We start from the raw sequence: 22197 nt of genomic DNA, 5'->3' as shown, positions 1-22197 counted from the left end.
CGACTGTTCATTTTATTTCATGTGTAACAGCACATTTTATATATTTGATTCCGATTGCAATTCATATCGTTTCCCATTCGATTTCTTTTGTCTTGCCCTGCTTTGCTTTGTCTTGTTTTGCCTTGCCTTCTTTTACTTTGCCTTGATTCGCCTTGCCTTCTTTTACTTTGCCTTGATTCGCCTTGCCTTCTTTTACTTTGCCTTGATTCGCCTTGCCTTCTTTTACTTTGCCTTGATTCGCCTTGCCTTCTTTTACTTTGCTTTTTGTTTTACTTTGCCTTGCCTTCTTTTACTTTGCCTTGATTCGCCTTGCCTTCTTTTACTTTGCCTTGATTCGCCTTGCCTTCTTTTACTTTGCCTTGCTTTGTTTTACTTTGCCTTGCCTTGCTTTTTTTTACTTTGCCTTGCCTTCTTTTACTTTGCCTTGCTTTGCCTTGCCTTCTTTTACTTTGCCTTTGCCTTCTTTTACTTTGCCTTGCCTTCTTTTACTTTACTTTGCCTTGCCTTCTTTTACTTTGCCTTGCCTTCTTTTACTTTGCCTTTCTTTTACTTTGCCTTTATCTTGTCTTGCTTTTTGCTTTACTGCACTTTACCTTGCCTTGCCTGGATTTACATTGACCTGCTTTGTTCTCCTTCCCATGTCATGTTTTTCCTTTCATTCTCTCATCTCCACTTCTCATTCACTTGCTTTCCTTTATTTGTCCTCAGGGTTTTCATTAATAGCCTTCTCTTATCTGGCATTTCTGTCCATCCCCTTCTCTTTTCTTCACGTTTACTTATAGTTACTTATTTTTTAATCCCTTCACTTGTCTTCTATTATCTTCCTTTCTTTTGTATTTTTCATTTCCTTTTCCTTACCTACATTTAATAATCCTCCGGAAGCTTGGTAGTTGGTCAACTATTACACATTAAACTATTACATTAAATAACGGAAGGCTTTGCACTAATGGTCCACCCCATTCATGTTGTGTTTAAGGAGTTCCTGAGTGCGTGAACCTGGAAAATAACTTATGAACCCAGACAGGCGCCTTCCGCTGTTAAAATATGTCTTTAAGCAATCGCTGCTTTCTTCTCTGTTAATGTTCATGGCACTCGATTGGTCTCGAAAGTTATTTTAAAACACTAAGCGTCATATGCAATTCCATGTAATAAGTATGATAAATTGATCGATGAGGTCATATAGGTCGGCGAGTATTGATTCCTTTATATAATAATAAATAATACATGGGGACTTTGGGCCGTTGTCTTAATGCAGGCAGAGATCGAAAACCAATGAATTTATATTTGAAGGGATTATGGTCAGCAAACGAATGGAAACATTCGGACGTTTGGAACCACTGCTGTCATCTTTGCGTTAAATCGGCAAAGCCGCGAGCTTACCATAGAAATGAAACTACATTTCTTGGCATCACTATTAGAGATCTCACAAATAACGCTAATAAAGAGACAACGCAATCGTTATTGATTTTATAATAGTTTATCATGACGTGGGTGTGTATAGTCGATTTGAGGACATAGTTATTGATTTAAGTATTTTATAATTATACGGTCAGTCTGCGTCCGTTTCGAGACAATTCAAAAGAGGCGACACTACCACATTTTACAGAAAAACATGTTGGGTTTGTTTTTGTAATTTTGTAATTGTTGGAAGAGTAAATTTACTCTGTATATGTCTACTTTCACAGAGTGAAGTTAGTCCATTCTTGCACAAAATCAGAAACTATGATCACATAAAAATTGGAAATGCGTAGAAAAATTTAGGTGTCACAAGTTGTTTTACTGTCAACCGTTTCTCTAACATTTATAACTGAAAACTACAAACATAGTCTAAGGCCAATTTTTTTTTTTTTAAATCGGTCTCTGGTCAGACCAAAGTTCCAGAATTAATGCAGCAATGCGGCTTTCTTCTTCTTCTTCTTTTAAAGCATGGATTGCACAGAAAAGGTGGGTATATTTGATACCGTAATATGGGGCATATATAAATTGAAATCAGAATGCACGTCCTAGTCCATTCGCCATGTCATTTTGTCTGCAAATGCGGTTTTATATCATAGCAAGAAAAGACCGGCAAAAATCGACGTCATACTGCGGAAATTTCTTTTTTCAAGTTAACGCGCTAAGGTCAAAATCGACGCGCGCGCGCTGACCAAAGACCAGACATTTATTTTGTTTAGCCTTAAGTGTTTTCATCGTGGAAGTGAAGCACATACGTTTCGAGGGATTTGTGATTGGTATACATATTTTCTTGTTATAACTTCAGTACTATACGATACCACAATAAAAATTCTTAAGTCCATTTTGTTTTGTACTTTCTGTTTAAACAGCTGGTAGTTTCAAAAATGAGTTTGAAAAAAACAACTAATTAAGAATCATTGCTCGAATACAAATAAGCTTCAGTGTTCTCTAGCCCCACCCTGTTTGTTGTGAGAATACAAATAAGCTTGAGTGTTCTCTAGCCCCACCCTGTTTGTTGTGAGAATACAAATAAGCTTGAGTGTTCTCTAGCCCCACCCTGTTTGTTGTGAGAATACAAATAAGCTTGAGTGTTCTCTAGCCCCACCCTGTTTGTTGTGAGAATACAAATAAGTTTGAGTGTTCTCTAGCCCCACCCTGTTTGTTGTGAGAATACAAATAAGCTTGAGTGTTCTCTAGCCCCACCCTGTTTGTTGTGAGAATACAAATAAGCTTCAGTGTTCTCTAGCCCCACCCTGTTTGTTGTGAGAATACAAATAAGCCCCACCCTTGAGTGTTCTCTAGCCCCACCCTGTTTGTTGTGAGAATACAAATAAGCTTGAGTGTTCTCTAGCCCCACCCTGTTTGTTGTGAGAATACAAATAAGCTTGAGTGTTCTCTAGCCCCACCCTGTTTGTTGTGAGAATACAAATAAGCTTGAGTGTTCTCTAGCCCCACCCTGTTTGTTGTGAGAATACAAATAAGCTTGAGTGTTCTCTAGCCCCACCCTGTTTGTTGTGAGAATACAAATAAGCTTCAGTGTTCTCTAGCCCCACCCTGTTTGTTGTGAGAATACAAATAAGCTTGAGTGTTTCTCTAGCCCCACCCTGTTTGTTGTGAGAATAAGGACGAATTTTTTTATTTAATAACACAGTTTATTTATGGTTATATGGCGTCGGACACATGGTTAAAGACCACACAGATATTGAGAGAGGAAACCCGCTATCACTACTTCATGGGCTACTCTTTTTGATTAGTAGCAAGGTATTTTTTATATGCACCATCCCACAGTCAGGATAGTACATACCACAGCCTTTGTTAAACCAGTTGTGGAGGAATGATTGGAACGAGAAATAATCCAATGGGCTCACCGACGAGAATCGATCCTAGATCGATCGCGCATCAGGCGAGCGCTGTACCACTGAGCTACGTCCCACTCGCGTTGGGAGTTGGGAGAATAAGGCTGGAGCGTAGATGATGTTGAAAAAACAAAAGTAAAGTTTGTTTTATTTAACGACGCCACTAGAGCACATTGATGTTTTATCATTGGCTATTGGACGTCAAACATATGGTCATTCTGACACTGTTTTTAAGAGGAAACCCGATGTCGCCACATACTCTTTTACGACAGGCAGCAAGGGATCTTTTATTTGCGCTTCCCACAGGCAGGATAGCACAAATCATGGCCTTTGTTGAACCAGTTATGGATCACTGGTAGGTGCAAGTGGTTTACTTGCGGGGCACTCACTCAGGGTTTGGAGTCGGTATCTGGATTAAAAATCCCATGCCTCGACTGAGATCCGAACCCAGTACCTACCAGCCTGTAGACCGATGGCCTAACCACGACGCAACCGAGGCCGGTCATGATGTTGAAAAACGACGAATAGTATGCAGAAATTGTTGCAAACTGGAATATGGTAGATATACTGAACATCAAACGAAACCCGAATATGTTAGCACATTGATAGTTTATTCAGTATACAGACTGTCAAAATGGTTACGGTAAGACATTGGTAATTTTAACAAATACAAAAATTAATGGGAATCAAACTTAATGATTTTAAATAAAATTGAAGAAAACAAAATTACTATTCTCGTTTCTTTTGACGTTCGTATATATGAGTGCATGTAGATGTAGTTTGGTAAGGTTCCACCGGCCTTGGTGGCGTCGTGGTTAAGACATCGGACATAAGGCTGGTAGGTACAGGGTTCGCAGCCTGATACCGGCTCCCACTAAGAGCGAGTTTTAACGACTCAATGGGTAGGTGTAAGGCCACTGCACCCACTTCTCTCTCACTAACCACTAACAATTAACAACTAACCCACTACCAACTGTCCTGGACAGACAGCCCAAATAGCCGAGGTGTGTGCCCAGGACAGCGTGCTAGAACCTTAATTGTATATAAGCATGAATGAATAAGCATGAATGAATCGTAATGCAATGATATCTTCCTACTACATTAAACGGTTTCAGTTTTTATTACTTGTGCAATTTTAATGCAAATAATGAACGAATGAATGAATGAATGAATGAATGCATGAACGAATGAATGAATGTTTAACGACACCCCAGCACGAAAAATACATCGGCTATTGGGAATCAAACTATGGTAATGCAAACAAATGAAGTGATGATCAACATCAATAATGCAGATAAAGAGCGGCCCATCATGGTTTATTTTGGAACATAAAACCTGGCTATCTAACACGACTTCTAGTGTATACGACAGTATTATTAACTTTTTCCATGGAGTCCCTTGACAAGTTGGCAGGTGGGTGCGTAACTAGCAGTCTTGTTTGCAAGTTAGCTGTCAATATATACAAGAACAATCAATAACCCAGGTGTATATCCAAGACACTACAAAAAAACTATTAAAAAATCTATTATGGGGTGTTTTATTTTTAGTATTTTCACTTTTAAATGTTATTAACTTATTATATAACTAAACAACATTCACCCACGTAAAAGTTTGTGCCTACATTTAAGGAAATAATATGTGTTAGAATGAAAAAGCTTGCCAACCAGATGGTACACAATTAATTGGCAGGGTTTTTTTTTAATTGACTCATGACGTCAAGAAGTGTAAAGGTCTAGATTGATGGCAGACGTAAATAAACTTGTAGGTCGTGGAATGGCTTATACGTGTATCATATTTAAAAGTTAAAGTTTGTATTGTTTAACAACACCACTAGAGCACATTGATTTATTAATCATTGGCTATTGGATGTTAAACATTTGGTAATTTTGACATATACATGTACGTTTGACATATAATCTTCGAGAGGCAACTAGCATTTACCATGTAGTTTGACACCCAATGGCCGATGTATTGTTCGTGCTGGGGTGTCGTTAAACATCTATTCCATTCTATTTTATTTTTCCATTAGTAGCAAGGGATCTTTTTTATATTCACCATCCAACAGACAGGATAGCACATACCACATATCGCGATGCACTGGCTGTATCGAGAAATAGCCCAATGGGCCCATCGACGGAGATTGATCCTAGACCGACCGCACATCAGACGACAGAATAGATAGTTAGATAATTTTCTTTAACACTGTGAGGACGTTTGCAGCCATGTCACAAACAAAAGACCTTCATTTCATGTAAAGAGAACTAAATAATCATGTCATTTTAGACGGATGTCAATATGTTGATACTGTATTTTGAGATTTTAAATTGTAATATGATAATAATTTGTGTTCACCTCAGAAATGGAAGATCTTTTGTTTCCTTTACTCTTTTGTTTTCTTCTTTTTTCCTTTTTTTTTAACTCAAGCATCAGGTCCATCGCTTTCATTCAAATTTCAAAGCATGTATCAGGCGCCGTAAATACTGTGTATTACTAAAAGCCGGCAATAAGAGGAAATGTTCCGCGCGACAGATGATCTTGATTAGAGCACTCCCGAGAAGAACGTTTCTATAAATATCGACGGAATCGACCTTCAATCTGTCGTCCGATTTAGGCCGATTGATTTTCTTTTCAGCCGACATACTAAGTGACACACAGCCAGCGTCCGAGTTTGGCTTTCTGAACATGTACTCTTCTTTATCTTCTTCTTCTTCATCATCGTCTTCTCCTTCTTCTTCTTCTTCTTCTTCTTCTTCTTCGTTTCTTCTTCTTCTTCTTCTTCTTTGTTCTTCTTCTTCTTCTTCTTTCTTCTTCTTCTTCTTCTTCTTCTTCTTCTTCTTCTTCTTCTTCTTCTTCTTCTACTTCTTCTTCTTCTTCTTTGTCTTCTTCTTCTTCTTCTTCGTGATCTTCTTCTTCTTCTTCTTCTTCTTCTTCATCATCTTCTTCTTCTTCTTCTTCGTCACCTTCTTCTTGTTCGTCGTCATCTTCTTCTCCTTCATCTTCTTTTTCTTCTTCTTCTTCTTCTTCTTCTTCGTCGTCAGCTTCTTCTTCTTCTTCTTCTTCTTCTTCGTCATCTTCTTCTTCTTCTTCTTCTTCTTCTTCTTCTTCTTCTTCTTCTTCTTCGTCAGTCTTCTTCTTCTTCTTCTTCTTCTCATTCTTCTTCTTCTTCTTCTTCTTCTTCTTCTTCTTCTTCTTCTTCTTCTTCTTCTTCTTCTTCTTCATCTCTTCTTCTTCTTCGTCTCATCTTCTTCTTCTTCCTTCTCTTCTTCTTCTTCTTCTTCTTCTTCGTCTTCCCTTCTTCTTCTTCTTCTTCTTCTTCTTCTTCGTCATCTTCTCCTTCTTCTTCTTCTTCTCCTTCTTTCTTCTTCAGTCTTCTTCTTCTTCTCTCTTCTTCTCCTTCTTCTTCTTCTCTTCTTCTTCTTCTTCTTCTTCTTCTTCTTCTTCTCTTCTTCTTCTTCTTCTTCATCTATCTTCTTCTTCTTCTCTCTTCTTCTTCTCTCTTCTTTTTTTCTTCGTCTTCTTCTTCTTTCTTCTTCTTCATTTTCTTCTTCTTCTTCTTTCTTCTTCTTCTTCTTCTTCTTCTTCTTCTTATTCTTCTTCTTCGTCATCATCTCTTCTTCTTCATTCTTCTTCTTCTTCTTCTCTCTTCTCTCTTCTTCATCTTCTTCTTCTTCTTTCTTTTTCTTCTTCTTCTTCTTCTTCTTCTTCTTCTTCTTCTTCTTCTCTTCTTCTTTTCATCTTCTTCTTCTTCTTTCCTCTTTTCTCTTTTTCTCTTCTTCTTCTTCTTCTTTCTTCTTTTCTTCTCTTCTTCTTCTTCTTCTTCTTCATCCTTTCGTCTTTCTTCTTCTTCTTCTTCTTCTTCTTTTTCTTCTTCTTCCCTCTCTTCTTCTTCCCCCTTCTTCTTCCCTTCTTCCATTCTTCTTCTTCCCCTTCTCTTCTTCATCTCTTCTTCTCTTCTTCTTCCCCTTCTTCTTCTTCTTCCTTCCCTTCGTCGTCGTCCTTCTTCTTCTTTTCTTCTTCTTCTTCTTCTTCTTCTTCTTCTTCTTCTTCTTCTTCTTCTTCTTCTTCTCACTTGATCTGTATAGACTTATAGGTGTGATATCACCCATCGGCTGTGTGCAAGATAGTACAGTGATGAAATATCTTTGGCTATCATGGTTTTCGTCACTGGGGCCCCCATTCACACCTTCCCCCTCACTACCTTTACTATTTTCCTGTCGGCCCATAACACGACTCGTAGACAATTCCCAATTGGGACATCTTGGGCAGTTGGGACATTTTGGGCTTCAACACCCCCGCCACCCCCGGTCCATTTCAGTGGTTCAGACAGACACGTGCCACATTTAGATTTTTAGGTACTCTGTCATAACCAAAATGTGAAATGGGCTGGCGATGGTTCAGCCAGTTGAGGTTTTTCTTCCAACTGTACTTGGCATGGTTCGAACAATTCGTGACGTTAGCTCCAATGCTGTGTCGGCAGTAAGTGTATTTGAACCCTCGGGATATAAGCATATTAACATCTAAAAAAAATAGTGGCTTTTAAATATTCTATTTCACTTTTGTGGGGTCAATTTGTTCAAAAACAAGAAAGAAATATGTTTTGATGTTTCAGAACCAAACGTGTGTTGTTGACAGGGGACTGGAAATAATCTTTTCTAACATACATCTTTTGAAAAAAACATTACAACACAATTTATAAAATATAAATTCGGATGCTTGCAACCATTTGTCCACTACTGGTATATAAAATACCGTGGTAGATGCTATACTCTTTTGGGAAAGTGTATGTAAAGTACTTTTTTCTGTTAATCGATAGTAAAAATAATCATGTGGCAGCGACTGGTTTCCTTTTTTAATATACCACAATTCATGAGCACTCTTCTCACCCCGCCTGGCTTAGCCCCGATCGTAGTATTCAGAAATATTTTGATAAATTGCGGTTGATATTCAATCTGACGCAATTAATCGACAGTCCCTCTGTTATTGAATGGAAATTTAATGCACTTAAATAAAAAAAATCCAATTTGAAAAAGTCTACAGTTGCTGCTGGCGATTGAATAATTAGAATTTAATGATTGCAGTACACTTTTTTACTCTACACTAATTAAAACCTTTAAGAAAGAAAGAAAAAACAGATAGTGGTATTTCAGTTCAAAATGAATTGATTGAACGCAGCTTAGTAGTTGAATTGCCGCCTGGAGTGGATCGTAATGCTAGGCTCAGACTACCAACAGTCACGACGGACTTGTCCAACCTGCCGATCTCACTACTTGTACCATTGTCCAGTTGCTAGTCTGAGCACTTTTACAACTCGATTCTCGTCGTATGCAACTCCTACGACCGACTGGTTGTTAATCTCAGCTCACTCGTTGTGAATCGGTAGTGGGGGAAATGACAATTTTTTCAACGCAACCGTCGAGTTGACCAACTCCGTTGTGACAGTTGATAGCCTGTACCTAGCATTAAACTAATATATTATTCTTTTCTTTTTAATTACAGTTACGATACTTTCAAGACACGGTTGTGGCCAGTCTCCAGCATATCGATATGGTGGACCGGCAAGACCCCGCCCAAAAAGCTGAAGCTTATGCAAACCTAGCACAAATTATTCCTATGATACCTAGAGTAAGTAAACCTAATTGCAGTGGTGTTGGTGTTTAATATATATATATATATATATATATATTGTTTTTATTATTATTTTATTTTTTTAAGGCCATTATAAATTAAATGCTAGAGTTGATTCCAAATTGTTTTCAAAATGGATGGGTGTAATTTTAATTTGTATGTTATATTATTAGCACATTGACAATACCGATCATAGAGCATCATATAGATTTAAAGGAAAATATATTGGTCAATTAAAAAATGGGTGCGGGCCTATTTTTTCGGGCGAGCGGGGATGAAAATCAAATATTTATTTTATAAAAGCCTAATGATATTTTGTTGAACTTTTAACACAAGCAATACAATATAATGACTATTTTCATTTATACCATTGCTAAATACACCTGAATATGGAATGAAACATGATACAAACCTCAAAAACAGTAAGAGAATGCAAAAGCCAACCCTAAGTCCTGGGCAGAGTTCAGCCAGACCGAGCAGAAAAAAACGTCCGCTAGACTGGTTTATGCGCTTCACGTTAAACCAAATGGCCACGTCGGGAACTAATCGAATATACTCTGCAAAAAAAAGTAGGGGAACCTGAAATATTAATGTTAACATCAACTATTAGACCGAACGTACGTTTTGACCACAGACATCCTAGTAAAGTAGGGGAATTTGAAATATTAATGTTAACATCAACTATTAGACCGAACGTACGTTTTGACCACAGACATCCTAGTAAAGTAGGGGAATCTGAAATATTAATGTTAATATCAACTATTAGACCGAACATAGTTTTGACCACAGACATCCTAGTAAAGTAGGGGAATCTGAAATATTAATGTTAATATTAACTATTAGACCGAACGTACGTTTTGACCACAGGCATCCTAGTAAAGAACGTTCATGTCTGTTTATCAATACACCGAAACACATTCCATAGTTTGCACATGCATCACGCAGTTGTCCCGTACATGCGCGTGGGTGTCATTCTCGATTTTGACCATTTCCAGGAAGGTCAATTAATCACTGTGGAACATTATTTCTGTCAATGTTTTTCATTCTGTTGTTTATACAGTTGTTTGTTTTGTTTTTAGTCTTTTTTTTTTTTTGAATTTGCGATTTACTGATAAAAAACGTCAAATTTCAAATTTCACTTCTGACCCAAATCGTCCTTCCAAGATCTTTGGTGGTCATAAAACCTACTGTAATGCTGAATTACCGGTTGTAATGTTTTCCCTATTAATTCACTATTATCATATAATCCCCTCAGCTAATATACCTAACAATTTTGGCAATTGTAAATTCTTATTAGAGTTCCCCTACCTTTTTTGAAGAGTATAGTTCGCGAACGTTGGCGAAACGTTCATTTGCTGAACATAGGGAAGATCTCCGCGCCATCGAACACGTGTGGGTGGGACTTCATCGGAGGTGTCGGTGTTAATATCAACGTCTAGCCTGGAATTTGGCATTTAGCCGTCTTTACACCAACGCCTGGCCACTGGATGTTTGGTTAAATGCATACCACAACCGGCACAATTGAGTCATCATTATAAAAACGTGCATGGTCTTTCGCTACAACAGCTTGCCCTGAATGTGCACGTAAAGCCCTATGACCTGACCTGACCTTCGCGTTATTTATTAATTAATCGCTAACTTGAAAGGCACAAGCATTACCGGTGTTGCCTAAACATTTTGGCATAAACACATCATACCTTCTGGTTTGCTACTTACTAAAAATTAAAAAATATGAAAATAAAAATAAAAACAAAAACAAAAAAATAATAAAAAAATAGTCCCCAGTTTCTGCTACTTATTTTCAACAGTATACATGCAAATTGTAATATTAGTCCAGTAGTTATGCATTCTCTATTTGAGTTTGTTCTATTTCGCCCTCTTTCTTTCTTTCTTTCTGTCATTCTTTCTCTCTCTCTCTCTCTCTCTCTCTCTCTCTCTCTCTCTCTCTCTCTCTCTCTCTCTCTCTCTCTCTCTCTCTCTCTCTCTCTCTCTCTCTCTCTCTCTCTCCACTTCTCTACGTCCATGTTTCTCTGTCATGTCACTAATCTTACACACATTGAATTATAATTATATTAATGAAACTTTCTTTTCTCTCTTTTTTTAGAAAATTTTATATAAGAATGTCTTCCCTATTGTGTGTTCCGAGTGCAAGACGCCCGAAATTGTGTTTGCCTTACCTGTTCTCCTCACTATGATAGACTTTGCCCCACGAGATGATTACATTGACATCATTCTCCCAGAATTCCGTACCATTTTGTGCTCAAATAAACCAGTCCAGGTACTGTAACACAGTTTTTACATACTGTTCTTCTAATTTTTTGTTCAAAATAAATTTTTCATGTTTGTCTGGGGTTTTATTTTAATAATATCTAATTATACAATTTATTAATATTTTTATTTTGGCAGAAGTCATAAACAGTATTCATCATGATGTATTTATGGAATGTTAGGCATGATGTACTTTTTCAGTTTATTGAACATAATTAATGCAAGATAAACTTTCTTGATATATTTGTGGAATGTTACTTACACTAATGGATTTCCGATTTCAAAGCGTATTCAAAGCATGTACAGGTTATAATTCGAAATGATACACTGGAGGTTTCCTCTCGTCTACGTGTAATAAAACATGAGAATGGTGTACAACTAGAAATAAATGTAACATAGTAGTGAAATTTATACTGGTAACTGACACCCAATAGCCTATGTATTTTTCGTGTTGGGGTGTCGTTAAACATTCATTCATTCATTCATTCATTCATACTGGTAACTTATTGGATAAACAGGGTTTAAACGCAGGCAACATTTTTGACTACAAATAAAATCGAATTACTATCTTTTTCTCTTTTATTGTATAACACGTGAAAACTGTTTTGTATGTGTAACTAATTTTCAGGCCACAGTGTATATACTGAATAAGCTCGACGTCGTCCTTGCCAAAAGTCCTCTTGAAGATATCAAGGCGGAAGTGCTTCCTCTCGTCTTCAACACACTCGACTCGTCGTCTCTTCAACTTCAGGTAGCCTCTCATAACTGAAACACTATTAACATTAACTTCAGGTAGCCTCTTATAACTACGCAGTCTGTCATAACTACATTTATAACTTTGGGTAGCCTCTCATAACTGAAGCACTGTTAACATTAACTTCAGGTCGCCTCTTATAACTACGCAGCCTGTCATAACTACATTTATAACTTTGGGTAGCCTCTCATAACTGAAGCACTGTTAACATTAACTTCAGGTCGCCTCTTATAACTACGCAGTCTGTCATAACTACATTTATAACTTTGGGTAGCCTCTCATAACTGAAACACTGTTAACACTAACTTCAGGTCGCCTCTTATAACTACGCGGTCTGTCATAACTACATTTATAACTTTGGGTAGCCTCCTCATCAACTGAAACACACTATTAACACTAACTTCAGGTCGCCCTCTTATAAACTACGCGGTCTGTCATAACTGTGACATTTATAATCAAACTTTGGGTAGCCTCTCATAACTGAACTTGCAAAACTGTTAACATTAACTTCAGGTCGCCTCTTATAACTACACAGCCTGTCATAACTACATTTGGGTAGCCTCTCATAACTGAAACACTATTAACACTAACTTCAGGTCGCCTCTTATAACTACACAGTCTGTCATAACTACATTTATAACTTTGGGTAGCCTCTCATAACTGAAGCACTGTTAACATTAACTTCAGGTCGCCTCTTATAACTACACAGTCTGTCATAACTACATTTATAACTTTGGGTAGCCTCTCATAACTGAAGCACTGTTAACATTAACTTCAGGTCGCCTCTTATAACTACGCAGCCTGTCATAACTACATTTATAACTTTGGGTAGCCTCTCATAACTGAAACACTATTAACACTAACTTCAGGTCGCCTCTTATAACTACGCGGTCTGTCATAACTACATTTATAACTTTGGGTAGCCTCTCATAACTGAAACACTATTAACATTAACTTCAGGTCGCCTCTTATAACTACGCAGCCTGTCATAACTACATTTATAACTTTGGGTAGCCTCTCATAACTGAAACACTATTAACACTAACTTCAGGTCGCCTCTTATAACTACGCAGCCTGTCATAACTACATTTATAACTTTGGGTAGCCTCTCATAACTGAAACACTGTTAACACTAACTTCAGGTAGCCTCTCATATCTACACAGCCTCTCATAACTACATTGTTAACTTTGGGTAGCCTCTCATAACTGAAGCACTGTTAACATTAACTTCAGGTAGCCTCTCATATATACACAGCCGAACTGTGGGTGACCCCTCATAATTATACAGCCTCTCAGAACTATAGTTAATTTCGGGTAGCCTCTCATAACTGCACATTGTCAAATTTTGGTAGCCTCTGACAACTACATACTGTTAACTTCAATTAGCCTCTGATAATTACAGTGTCAATTTCAGGTAGCCTCTCAAAACTGCACACTGTCATATTCTGGTAGCCTCTGATAATTAATTACACATTGTGAACATTAGGTAGCTCTTATAATTACATACTGTTAACTTTAGGTAGCCTCTCATAACTACACACCTGTAAGTCGGGTTAGATCATAGGGTTTTACGTGCACATTCAGAACAGAACAAACTGTTGTAGCGCACGCCTGTCATGGCGGAGGTGTCGGCCTGGGCCGGCTCCTACGACCAGGACAGGAACATTCTTATAACGTCAGGCAGCGTTTTATAATGACAAAGCCTCTCATAATTGCACACCTTCTCATAAGTATACAGCCTATTATATATAGTTATAAAACCTCTCATAATTATTACACAGCCTCCCATAATTGTACAACCTCTCATAATTGGGGTTTGGTCGTAGCTCAGTGGTACGGCGCTCGCTTGATGCGCGGTCGGTCTGGGATCGATCCCCGTTGGTGGGCCCATTGGGCTATTTCTCGTTCCAGCCACTGCACCACGACTGGTATATCAAAGGCCGTGGTATTTGTTATCTTGTCTGTGGGATGATGCATATAAAAGATCCCTTACTGCTAATCGAAAAAAGTAGCCCATGAAGTGGCGACAGCGGGTTTCCTCTCTCAATATCTGTGTGGTCCTTAACCATATGTCCAACGCCATATAACCGTAAATATAAATGTGTTGAGTGCGTCGTTAAATATAACATTTCTTTCTTTCTTTCTTTCCTCATAATTGCGTATCGTCTCATAATTATACAACCTCTTATAATTATGCAGCCTTACATAATGCACAGGCTCTCATAATTACTTAGGCTATCATAATTACGAGAGCCTCTCAGATGTACAGCCTGTCATAATTGCGCCGTCTCTCATAACGACCCACTATTACAGCCCAGTGGGATGAGGGTACCCATGTGTGCGGTGATGATCAAACGGCATATATATCTTGTTAGTCTGAAATGTCAGTCTACAAATGGCACTCGTCTTCGTGGTTTTAAATGTCAGTTCTAAAAGCTACAAGAAGCACGTTTTCTACATCATTTATAGCATGCTATAATGCAGTTCAAATAGAACTGACTCAAATTTAAATGTCAATATTAAAAGCTCCATTCCACGTGTTTACATAATTTATAAGCGTAACAGACTACGTGGCATTGTTTTGCAATATTGTGTTTTAATCTTACCTGTTACAAAACTATATATATTCAGAAAAATCTAATTAAGGGCCAAAGAGATTTACATCGCCAGTTTGCTAGTGTTATAAATGTATATCAAGTTAGCATGTCTTGATCGCAGGTGATTTGTGGATTGTATGACTTGCTTATTTAGGATATTTGGAGGGGTGTTGCCGCTCGCTCTCTCTCTCTCTCTCTCTCTCTCTCTCTCTCTCTCTCTCTCTCTCTCTCTCTCTCTCTCTCTCTCTCTCTCTCTCTCTCTCTCTCTCTCGTTTTAATTCAATACAAATGATCTACCTATCAGGTATAATGATAAAACTATAGTTGTATACATGTATCTATATGTCTCATGTCTCAACTTTCATTGTTTACCAAAACACTAGGAAGCCGCATTGGGTGCTATTGGCGGTATCAAGGAATACCTCGATGATACGATAATAAAGAAAATGGTGCTGCCACGAGCCAAGTCGCTGTTCTACCGGTCGACCAACGTCAAGGTGAGAACTGGTTTATATAACACCGTGTCATAACAAATCTTAACACTGGGTCAATTTTTATATTAACTTCCTGGTTAGGTCAACGTTTGGCTGATTAGTAATCATAACACCATGCTTTTTGTTGCTTTTTCTACGTCCTTCCTCTCTCTCTCTCTATCTCTCTCTCTCTCTCTCTCTCTCTCTCTCTCTCTCTCTCTCTCTCTCTCTCTCTCTCTCTCTCTCTCTAGACTAGTCTATATATATATATATATATATACAGTGTTTGGTATAGATATTAATATATATACATACTGTGTGTATATATATATATATAACGACACACACACACACTTACAGGTATTGGAGTGACAGTCTTCCTAAAGGTGTAAGGATATTGTGCTCTGGAGTGGCAGTCCTCTTATAGACGACGCATTTGATGGTGGTATTCATGAATACTATCATAACCTAGCAAAAATACTTTTTCGACTCTGCCTTGGGCGGAGATACATTTTTAATCATGATAACGGTTTGAAAACAAAAATTGTATATAAACAATACAGAAACCACGTTTTCTTTAGAAATAAAATAATATACACAATTGATACTCTTTCCCTTATTATATTATAATTTTAATTCACATACATTTTCAGTTACGTATCAATGCTCTGTTGTTAGATCAGTTGCTGGACATATTATGGTTTTTTTCAATTATGTTATAATTATGTATAAAAACGGCTCTATTACATAGGAAACATTTCAATCAGGCGTCGTGTATATTGGACATGTGAATTGCATTTCCAGTTTTTGCGTATCAACGCTCTGTCGTGTATAGACATGCATGATATAGTATTTTACGTAGTTCAGTTGCGCTATTAACGCTCTGTCGTGTATAGACACATGCTCGATATATCATTGATATTTTCAGTTATATACGCTCTGTTTGTATTTCAATTACGTATCAGTTACATATCGGCTCTGTCGTGTATAGACAACATGCTGGTTATATTATTTTTATTTCAGTTATGTATCAACGCTCTGTCGTGTATAGACCAACATGCTCGATATATATTGTATACTCAGTTGTATTTCAGTTACGTATAGATTTTATTTCAAGGTACGCTTATCCACGCTTGTTGTGTTATAGACCACATGCTCGATATATCATTTGTATTTCAGTTACATATTTGACGCTCTGTTGTGTATTTCAATTACGCGTGTCAACGACCTGCTCGATATATTCATTTGTATTTCAGTTATGTATCAACGCTCTGTGTGTATTATAGACAACATGCGATGGTTATATTATTTGTATTTCCGGTAGTTTACGCTATCAACCACATCTCGATCGTGTATTAGACAACGACGCTGTATTGTATGGTGCTCGATATATTATTATATCTGTTATATTCAGTTATATAATTTGTATCAGATATGCTCTGTCGTGTATAGACCACATGCTCGATATAGTATTTTCCGTTACGTATCAACGCTACGTGTCAATGCTCTCTCGTATATGTATTTCAATCTACACAACGCTCGATATACCACATGCTCGATATATCATTTGTATTTCAGTTACGTATCGACGCTTTGTAGTGTATAGACCACATGCTCGATATATTATTTGTATTTCAATTACGTATCGACGCTCTGTTGTGTATAGACCACATGCTCGATATATTATTTGTATTTCAGTTACGTATCAACGCTCTCTTGTATATAAACCACATGCTCGATATAGTATTTGTATTTCAATTACGTATCGACGCTCTGTAGTGTATAGACCACATGCTCGATATATTATTTGTATTTCAGTTACGTATCAACGCTCTGTCGTATATAGACCACATGATCGATATATAATTTGTATTCCAGATATGTAGCAAAACTCTGTCGTGTATAGACCACATGCTGGATATATCATTTTTATTCCAGTTACGTATCAACGCTCTGTCGTGTATAGACCACATGCTCGATAGTCTCGATAAGATGATCATTCTGGACGAGGTGCTTCCGTTTCTGACAGACATCACGTGTCAGGATCCCGACGTAGTCATGCACATCGTCGGTGAGATCAACTAGTTATTGTCAAATTAGTTTATTAAAGAATGTGTACTCTCTCTCTCTCTCTCTCTCTCTCTCTCTCTCTCTCTCTCTCTCTCTCTCTCTCTCTCTCTCTCTCTCTCTCTCGCTCTCTCTCTCTCTCTCTCACACACACACACATACACACACACACATATACACTTCTATCTGTCTCTCTCCGTCTCACTAAATAATTCTTACTTTTTCTCTTGCCTTCCTTCTCTCTTTCTCTCCTGGTTTCCCTCACTCTATCCCTCTCTATCTCTTATTATTTATCCATCCATCTATCTATCTCCGTTTCTTCCCATCTCAGTATATACATTTCTTACGTTTTCTCTTGTCTTCCCTCTAGCCCTTAATCTCTTTATTTCCGTCTCTGTCTCTCCTTGTCTCTCTCACTCTATGTCCTCGCTCCAGCCACGCTGTGAGCCAGTGCGCACGACTGGTACATCAAAGGCCGTGGTATGTGTTATCCTGTCTGTGGGATGGTGCATATAAAAGATCCCTTGCTGCTTATCGAAAAGAGTAGCCCATGAAGTGGCGACAGCGAGTTTCCTCTCTCAATATCTGTGTGATCCTTAACCATATGTCCGACGCCATATAACCGTAAATAAAATGTTGAGTGCGTCGTTACATAAAACATTTCCTTCTTCTTCTTCTCTCACTCTCTGGTCTATTCCTTCCTCCCCCTCCCTCCCTTCTGCCTGGGCAGCTCTCTCTCTTCTTCTCTCTCTCTCCTCTCTCTCTCTCTCTCTCTCTCTCTCTCTCTCTCTCTCTCTCTCTCTCTCTCTCTATCTCTCTCTCTCTCTATCTCTCTCTCTATATATATATATATATATATATATATATATATCTGTCTGTTTGTCTTCACTTGGTCTTAATAATATGTTTTGAGTTCTTAACAACACAGCCGTATCAGTTGTCGATTCTATTCAAAAATAGCTCACATTTTCAAATATTAATACTGTATCAACACTCTTTGCACACGAAAAGGATAGTTGAGCACGAGAAAAAGAAAAAAAAGGGATTAATGCAGTCTAGCCCATCTCAAGATCAATGTTGCATGAGAAAGTTAATGTCGCCATAATCATATAAAAATAATCATAACTCCTCAAGCTGAAATCTAGGTTTGTATTAGTGTCCCGCAGTTTGATCGACCATCAGAAGACAACTTCGTTTGCGTGTTGCATAACATGGAGCGTGATTGACTAGCCAGAGGCCAAAGAAGTGACAAGGATAAAAAATAAAAAAAATAGTGCTTACTTTATTTTACATTGTTCAGAATTTAAAATGTTCTCGACATAATGGATTTGACTTGATAACCGGTGACTCAAACTGTTATATCAGAGACCATGGTATGTACTATCCTGTCTATTGAAAAGTGCATTTGAAAGATCTCTTGCTAATTTTCGATACGAGTAGCCTTCCAGTTGAGTTGATTTACTATCCCTCCCTCCCTCTCTCTCTCTCTGTCTCTCTGTCTCTTTTCTATCCCTCTCTCATCTCTCCTCTCGTCCCTCATCTCTCTCTCTTCTCTCTGTCTCTCTGTCTCCCTCTTTCTCTCTCTCTACTTCTCTCTCTCTCTCTCTCTCTCTCTATCTCGTCTCTCTCTCTCTAACCTCTCCTCTCTCTCTCTCCCTCTCATCTCTCTCTCTCTCTCTCTCTCTCTCTCTCTCTCTCTCTCTCTCTCTCTCTCTCTCTCTCTCTCTCTCTCTCTCTCTCTCTCCCTCCCTCCCTCTCTCTCTCTCTCTCTCTCTCTCTCTCTCTCTCTCTCTCTCTCTCTCTCTCTCTCTCTCTCTCTCTCTCTCTCTCTCTCTGATTCTCCCTCTCGTATTAAAGCATATATTTAAACACCAAATAGGCGTATAAAATGTGCTGATGTGTCTCTAAACAAACGTTCCTTTTCCTTTTTCAATATTGGTATGAACGAGAAACCGTTTCATTGCTATTTCGTCTCACCTCGTGAAATCAATATTTGTTACAGGATTTAGGCAAGTACAGTTAGTTACTACATTATATCCACTTGCATTTGTGTAGCTGCGTTTTGAACAGAGTTATTGCGTCTGTGTCCAGGAAACGCCTGCTGTTTTGGGTGGCGAATTCCATGAAATTACTTTAAACACTAACTGGAATATCGATCCATTGTTAGCTCTTCCACAAAATCGAAATCTTCCACAGGCGATTGTGTATTCATGAGAAAAAAAAAGTTATTTTTCTTAATGAAAGCTATGCACACGTTTGCATGAAATCAGAAAAATAAAATTCTTATTGTGAAAAGTCCAAGGAATAGTTTAACAAAGTTGAAATGTCAAAACATATTCTTCTGGTGGGATCCTTTCTTGTCATATATTTTAGGTGGCCAAGATTATTTCTTCTTCTTCTTGTTATGGGGTTGTTGTTGTTGTTTTTTGTTGTTGTTGTTGTTGTTGGGTTTTTTTGTTGGGTTTTTTTTTTTTTTAGGGGGGGGGGGGGTAAAAACAGAAGTATGAAAATATAAATCCAAAGTCGAAACACTGGCGTGTTCAGAAAGCCGAGCGTTAACGAACAGTTTGACTGGTATCATCGTCTTCTATCATTTAACATTCATCTACCTTTGGGCTTAAAAACCAGTTTTGCTACCGACTGCGATCGTTCGCTCGCTCTCCTGAACATACCTAATGTATTGTGCATTAGACACAAAACAATATTTTAAATCTTTAAGATGCAGCTAAATCTTAACTATATAGGCAGAACATCACCAATGGGTGTGACGTGCTTCCATCAAAGAATTGTTCAAGCACGCCTGTCGTGGACTCAACCTGTGATTTTTTCACTCAGAGTTCTGTCCAGGACAGGATGTTAGTAGGAGCAGTATGCCAGTATTATACGGCAGCAGAGAGCTTCCGTGTTATAATAACCAGGCATAAGACGTCAAACAGCCGTAGAGAGTAGGTTCAAAACATGCCGAGGTATACAAATATTCACTTTATTGTAAAGTCTTAGCGAAATTCTTAAACACGGTTTTTAATCAGCTCAGTGAGTCGTAATAATAACTAAGGTGTGCCTTGATATTGATTTGTATCTTCTTCTTTCTTTTCTTTTTATCTTTTTTATACGTAAATATTAATCAACATAAAAATCCCTATATATATATATATATAATAGAATAATAGTATTGTTATTGTATTTGCTAGTGTGTCGTGTCGTAAACGTCATATATCAGCGAGCTTCCAGTCGAAAAACAAAAGGTTGTCTTAAACACACAACATTAAATTGTCAGTTATTATGCTTTATTCCTTTAAAGTGCGTTTGGTTTTTTGTTGTTTAATGGATTTCGGTTTTTTAAATTTAGGTGTTTACAAACATATGCTTAGCGACAAGAAGTTCGGGTTGACTCACAACTTGATAGCCTCCAAGGTCATGCCGTCGCTCATCCCACACACGGTGAATCCAGGGCTGACGATGGAACAGGTATTTACATGCTGTATGTCGTCATAGGCATACAGGCTCCCATTTTGTTTTGGGGGGGTTTTGTTGGGTTTTTTGTTTTTTGTTGTTGGTTTTGTTGGGGGTTTTGCGTGTGTGGGTGGGGGGGGGGGGGGGGCAGGCTGGCTTTTGCCCAAATTAAACGAAAATGCCCTAATCTGGATAGCAGCTATATAGGGTTGCAAATGAATCACTACGCATTTTCACATGAATAAATGATACAAAATCATGGTAAAATGGTTTAGCACATTTTGTCCGAATATCTGCATCGTTTTGGACGTAGCTCAGTGGTAAAGCGCTTGCTTGATGCGCGGTCGGTTTAGGATCGATCCCCGTCGGTGGCCCCATTGGGCTATTTCTCGTTCCAGCCAGTGCTCCACAACTGGTGTAACAAAGGCCGTGGTATATACTATCCTGTCTGTGGGATGGTGCATATAAAAGATCCCTTGCTGCTAATCGAAAAGAGTAGCCCATGAAGTGGCGACAGCGGGTTTCCCATCTCTACACCTGTGTGGTCCTTAACCATATGCCTGACGCCATATAACAGTAAATAAAATGTGTTGAGTGCGTTGTTAAATAAAATATTTCCTTCCTTCATACCTGTATAATTGTTGCCCTAATTTGAGTTTTTGTTACAGCTCCCCGGTCTTGTATTTTGTCATTTGGTACAAAAGTACTGTCTTGACTACCATAGACTAAACAGTTTAGGATATACATTTAGTATACTGGGGAAAATAGTTCCGACAACAGTATCATACTAGTTTTTCATGGGATTCTGGTGGGGGGAGGGGGTAACTTTATTAGCAGCGTATGTACAAGTATGTGGAGGGTAGGCACAAATAAAACTCCTATATCGACTGAACCATGACATAAATAGTGGCCGAGTCGTTGTGTACTTAAGTTTATACACTTATGGAATGACGTATGGGATCACGGAATGACTTGACAGCAACCAATATCCTCATCCAGGTTACTCACACTCAACCCCCAGGGGCCAATTTCACAAGTTTACGTTTGCGACTAGCAGTTATATCGGGCATATATTTACAAGTGTTTGGCATCTATTTCACGAAGAAAATTAAATCATTACGGAAGATGGAGCGTTGTAAGGACGAAATGAAATGAAATATGTGTACTTCTAACTATATATGTTGTACTATAACAGTAATAAGAATTGCGGTTTAGTCGTAGATTTGCGATCATTACGTGCAAAACGAGTCGTGATGTTAGTGAAATTGGGCCCTGATTACTAGTATTTAATTCCACATTACGTAAAGGTTGTATTATATACAGATATTACGTCGTTAGTAGTGAGTTACCAAGACTTTTTTTTATTTGTTTCTCTCAGTATATTTTACTGGATTAAATCAAGAATGAATAGACTCAATTCATGTAGGTTTTTTCTACATGCTGGTGACAATGAAATAGGAAAGAAATGGTTTATTTAACGACGCGCTCAACACATTTTATTTTACGGCTATATGGCGTCAGACATATGGTTAAGGACCACATTTATATTGACAGAGAAAACCCGCTATCGTCACTTCATGGGTTACTCTTTTTGATTAGCACCAAGGGATCTTGTATATGCACCATCCCATAGACAGGATAGCACATGC

At 38.0% G+C, this 22197-nt stretch overlaps 1 protein-coding gene across 1 annotated transcript in view; it reads left to right on the top strand.

The window, feature by feature from the left end:
- Positions 1-22197, top strand: part of LOC121374556 (SCY1-like protein 2) — a 91644-nt gene that overhangs the window by 47917 nt on the left and 21530 nt on the right. Inside the window, exons 8-13 of the mRNA XM_041501661.1 lie at positions 8808-8933; positions 11041-11214; positions 11833-11955; positions 14939-15052; positions 16967-17099; positions 20445-20563. Coding sequence (XP_041357595.1) covers positions 8808-8933; positions 11041-11214; positions 11833-11955; positions 14939-15052; positions 16967-17099; positions 20445-20563 — 789 coding nt within the window. The remainder of the gene's footprint in view (positions 1-8807; positions 8934-11040; positions 11215-11832; positions 11956-14938; positions 15053-16966; positions 17100-20444; positions 20564-22197) is intronic.

This window comes from Gigantopelta aegis, chromosome 6 (assembly GCF_016097555.1).
Source record: "Gigantopelta aegis isolate Gae_Host chromosome 6, Gae_host_genome, whole genome shotgun sequence".
NCBI lineage: Eukaryota > Metazoa > Mollusca > Gastropoda > Neomphalida > Peltospiridae > Gigantopelta > Gigantopelta aegis.
The sequence above is the reverse complement of the archived record's forward strand: the minus strand, read 5'-3'. Positions and strand labels throughout refer to the sequence as shown.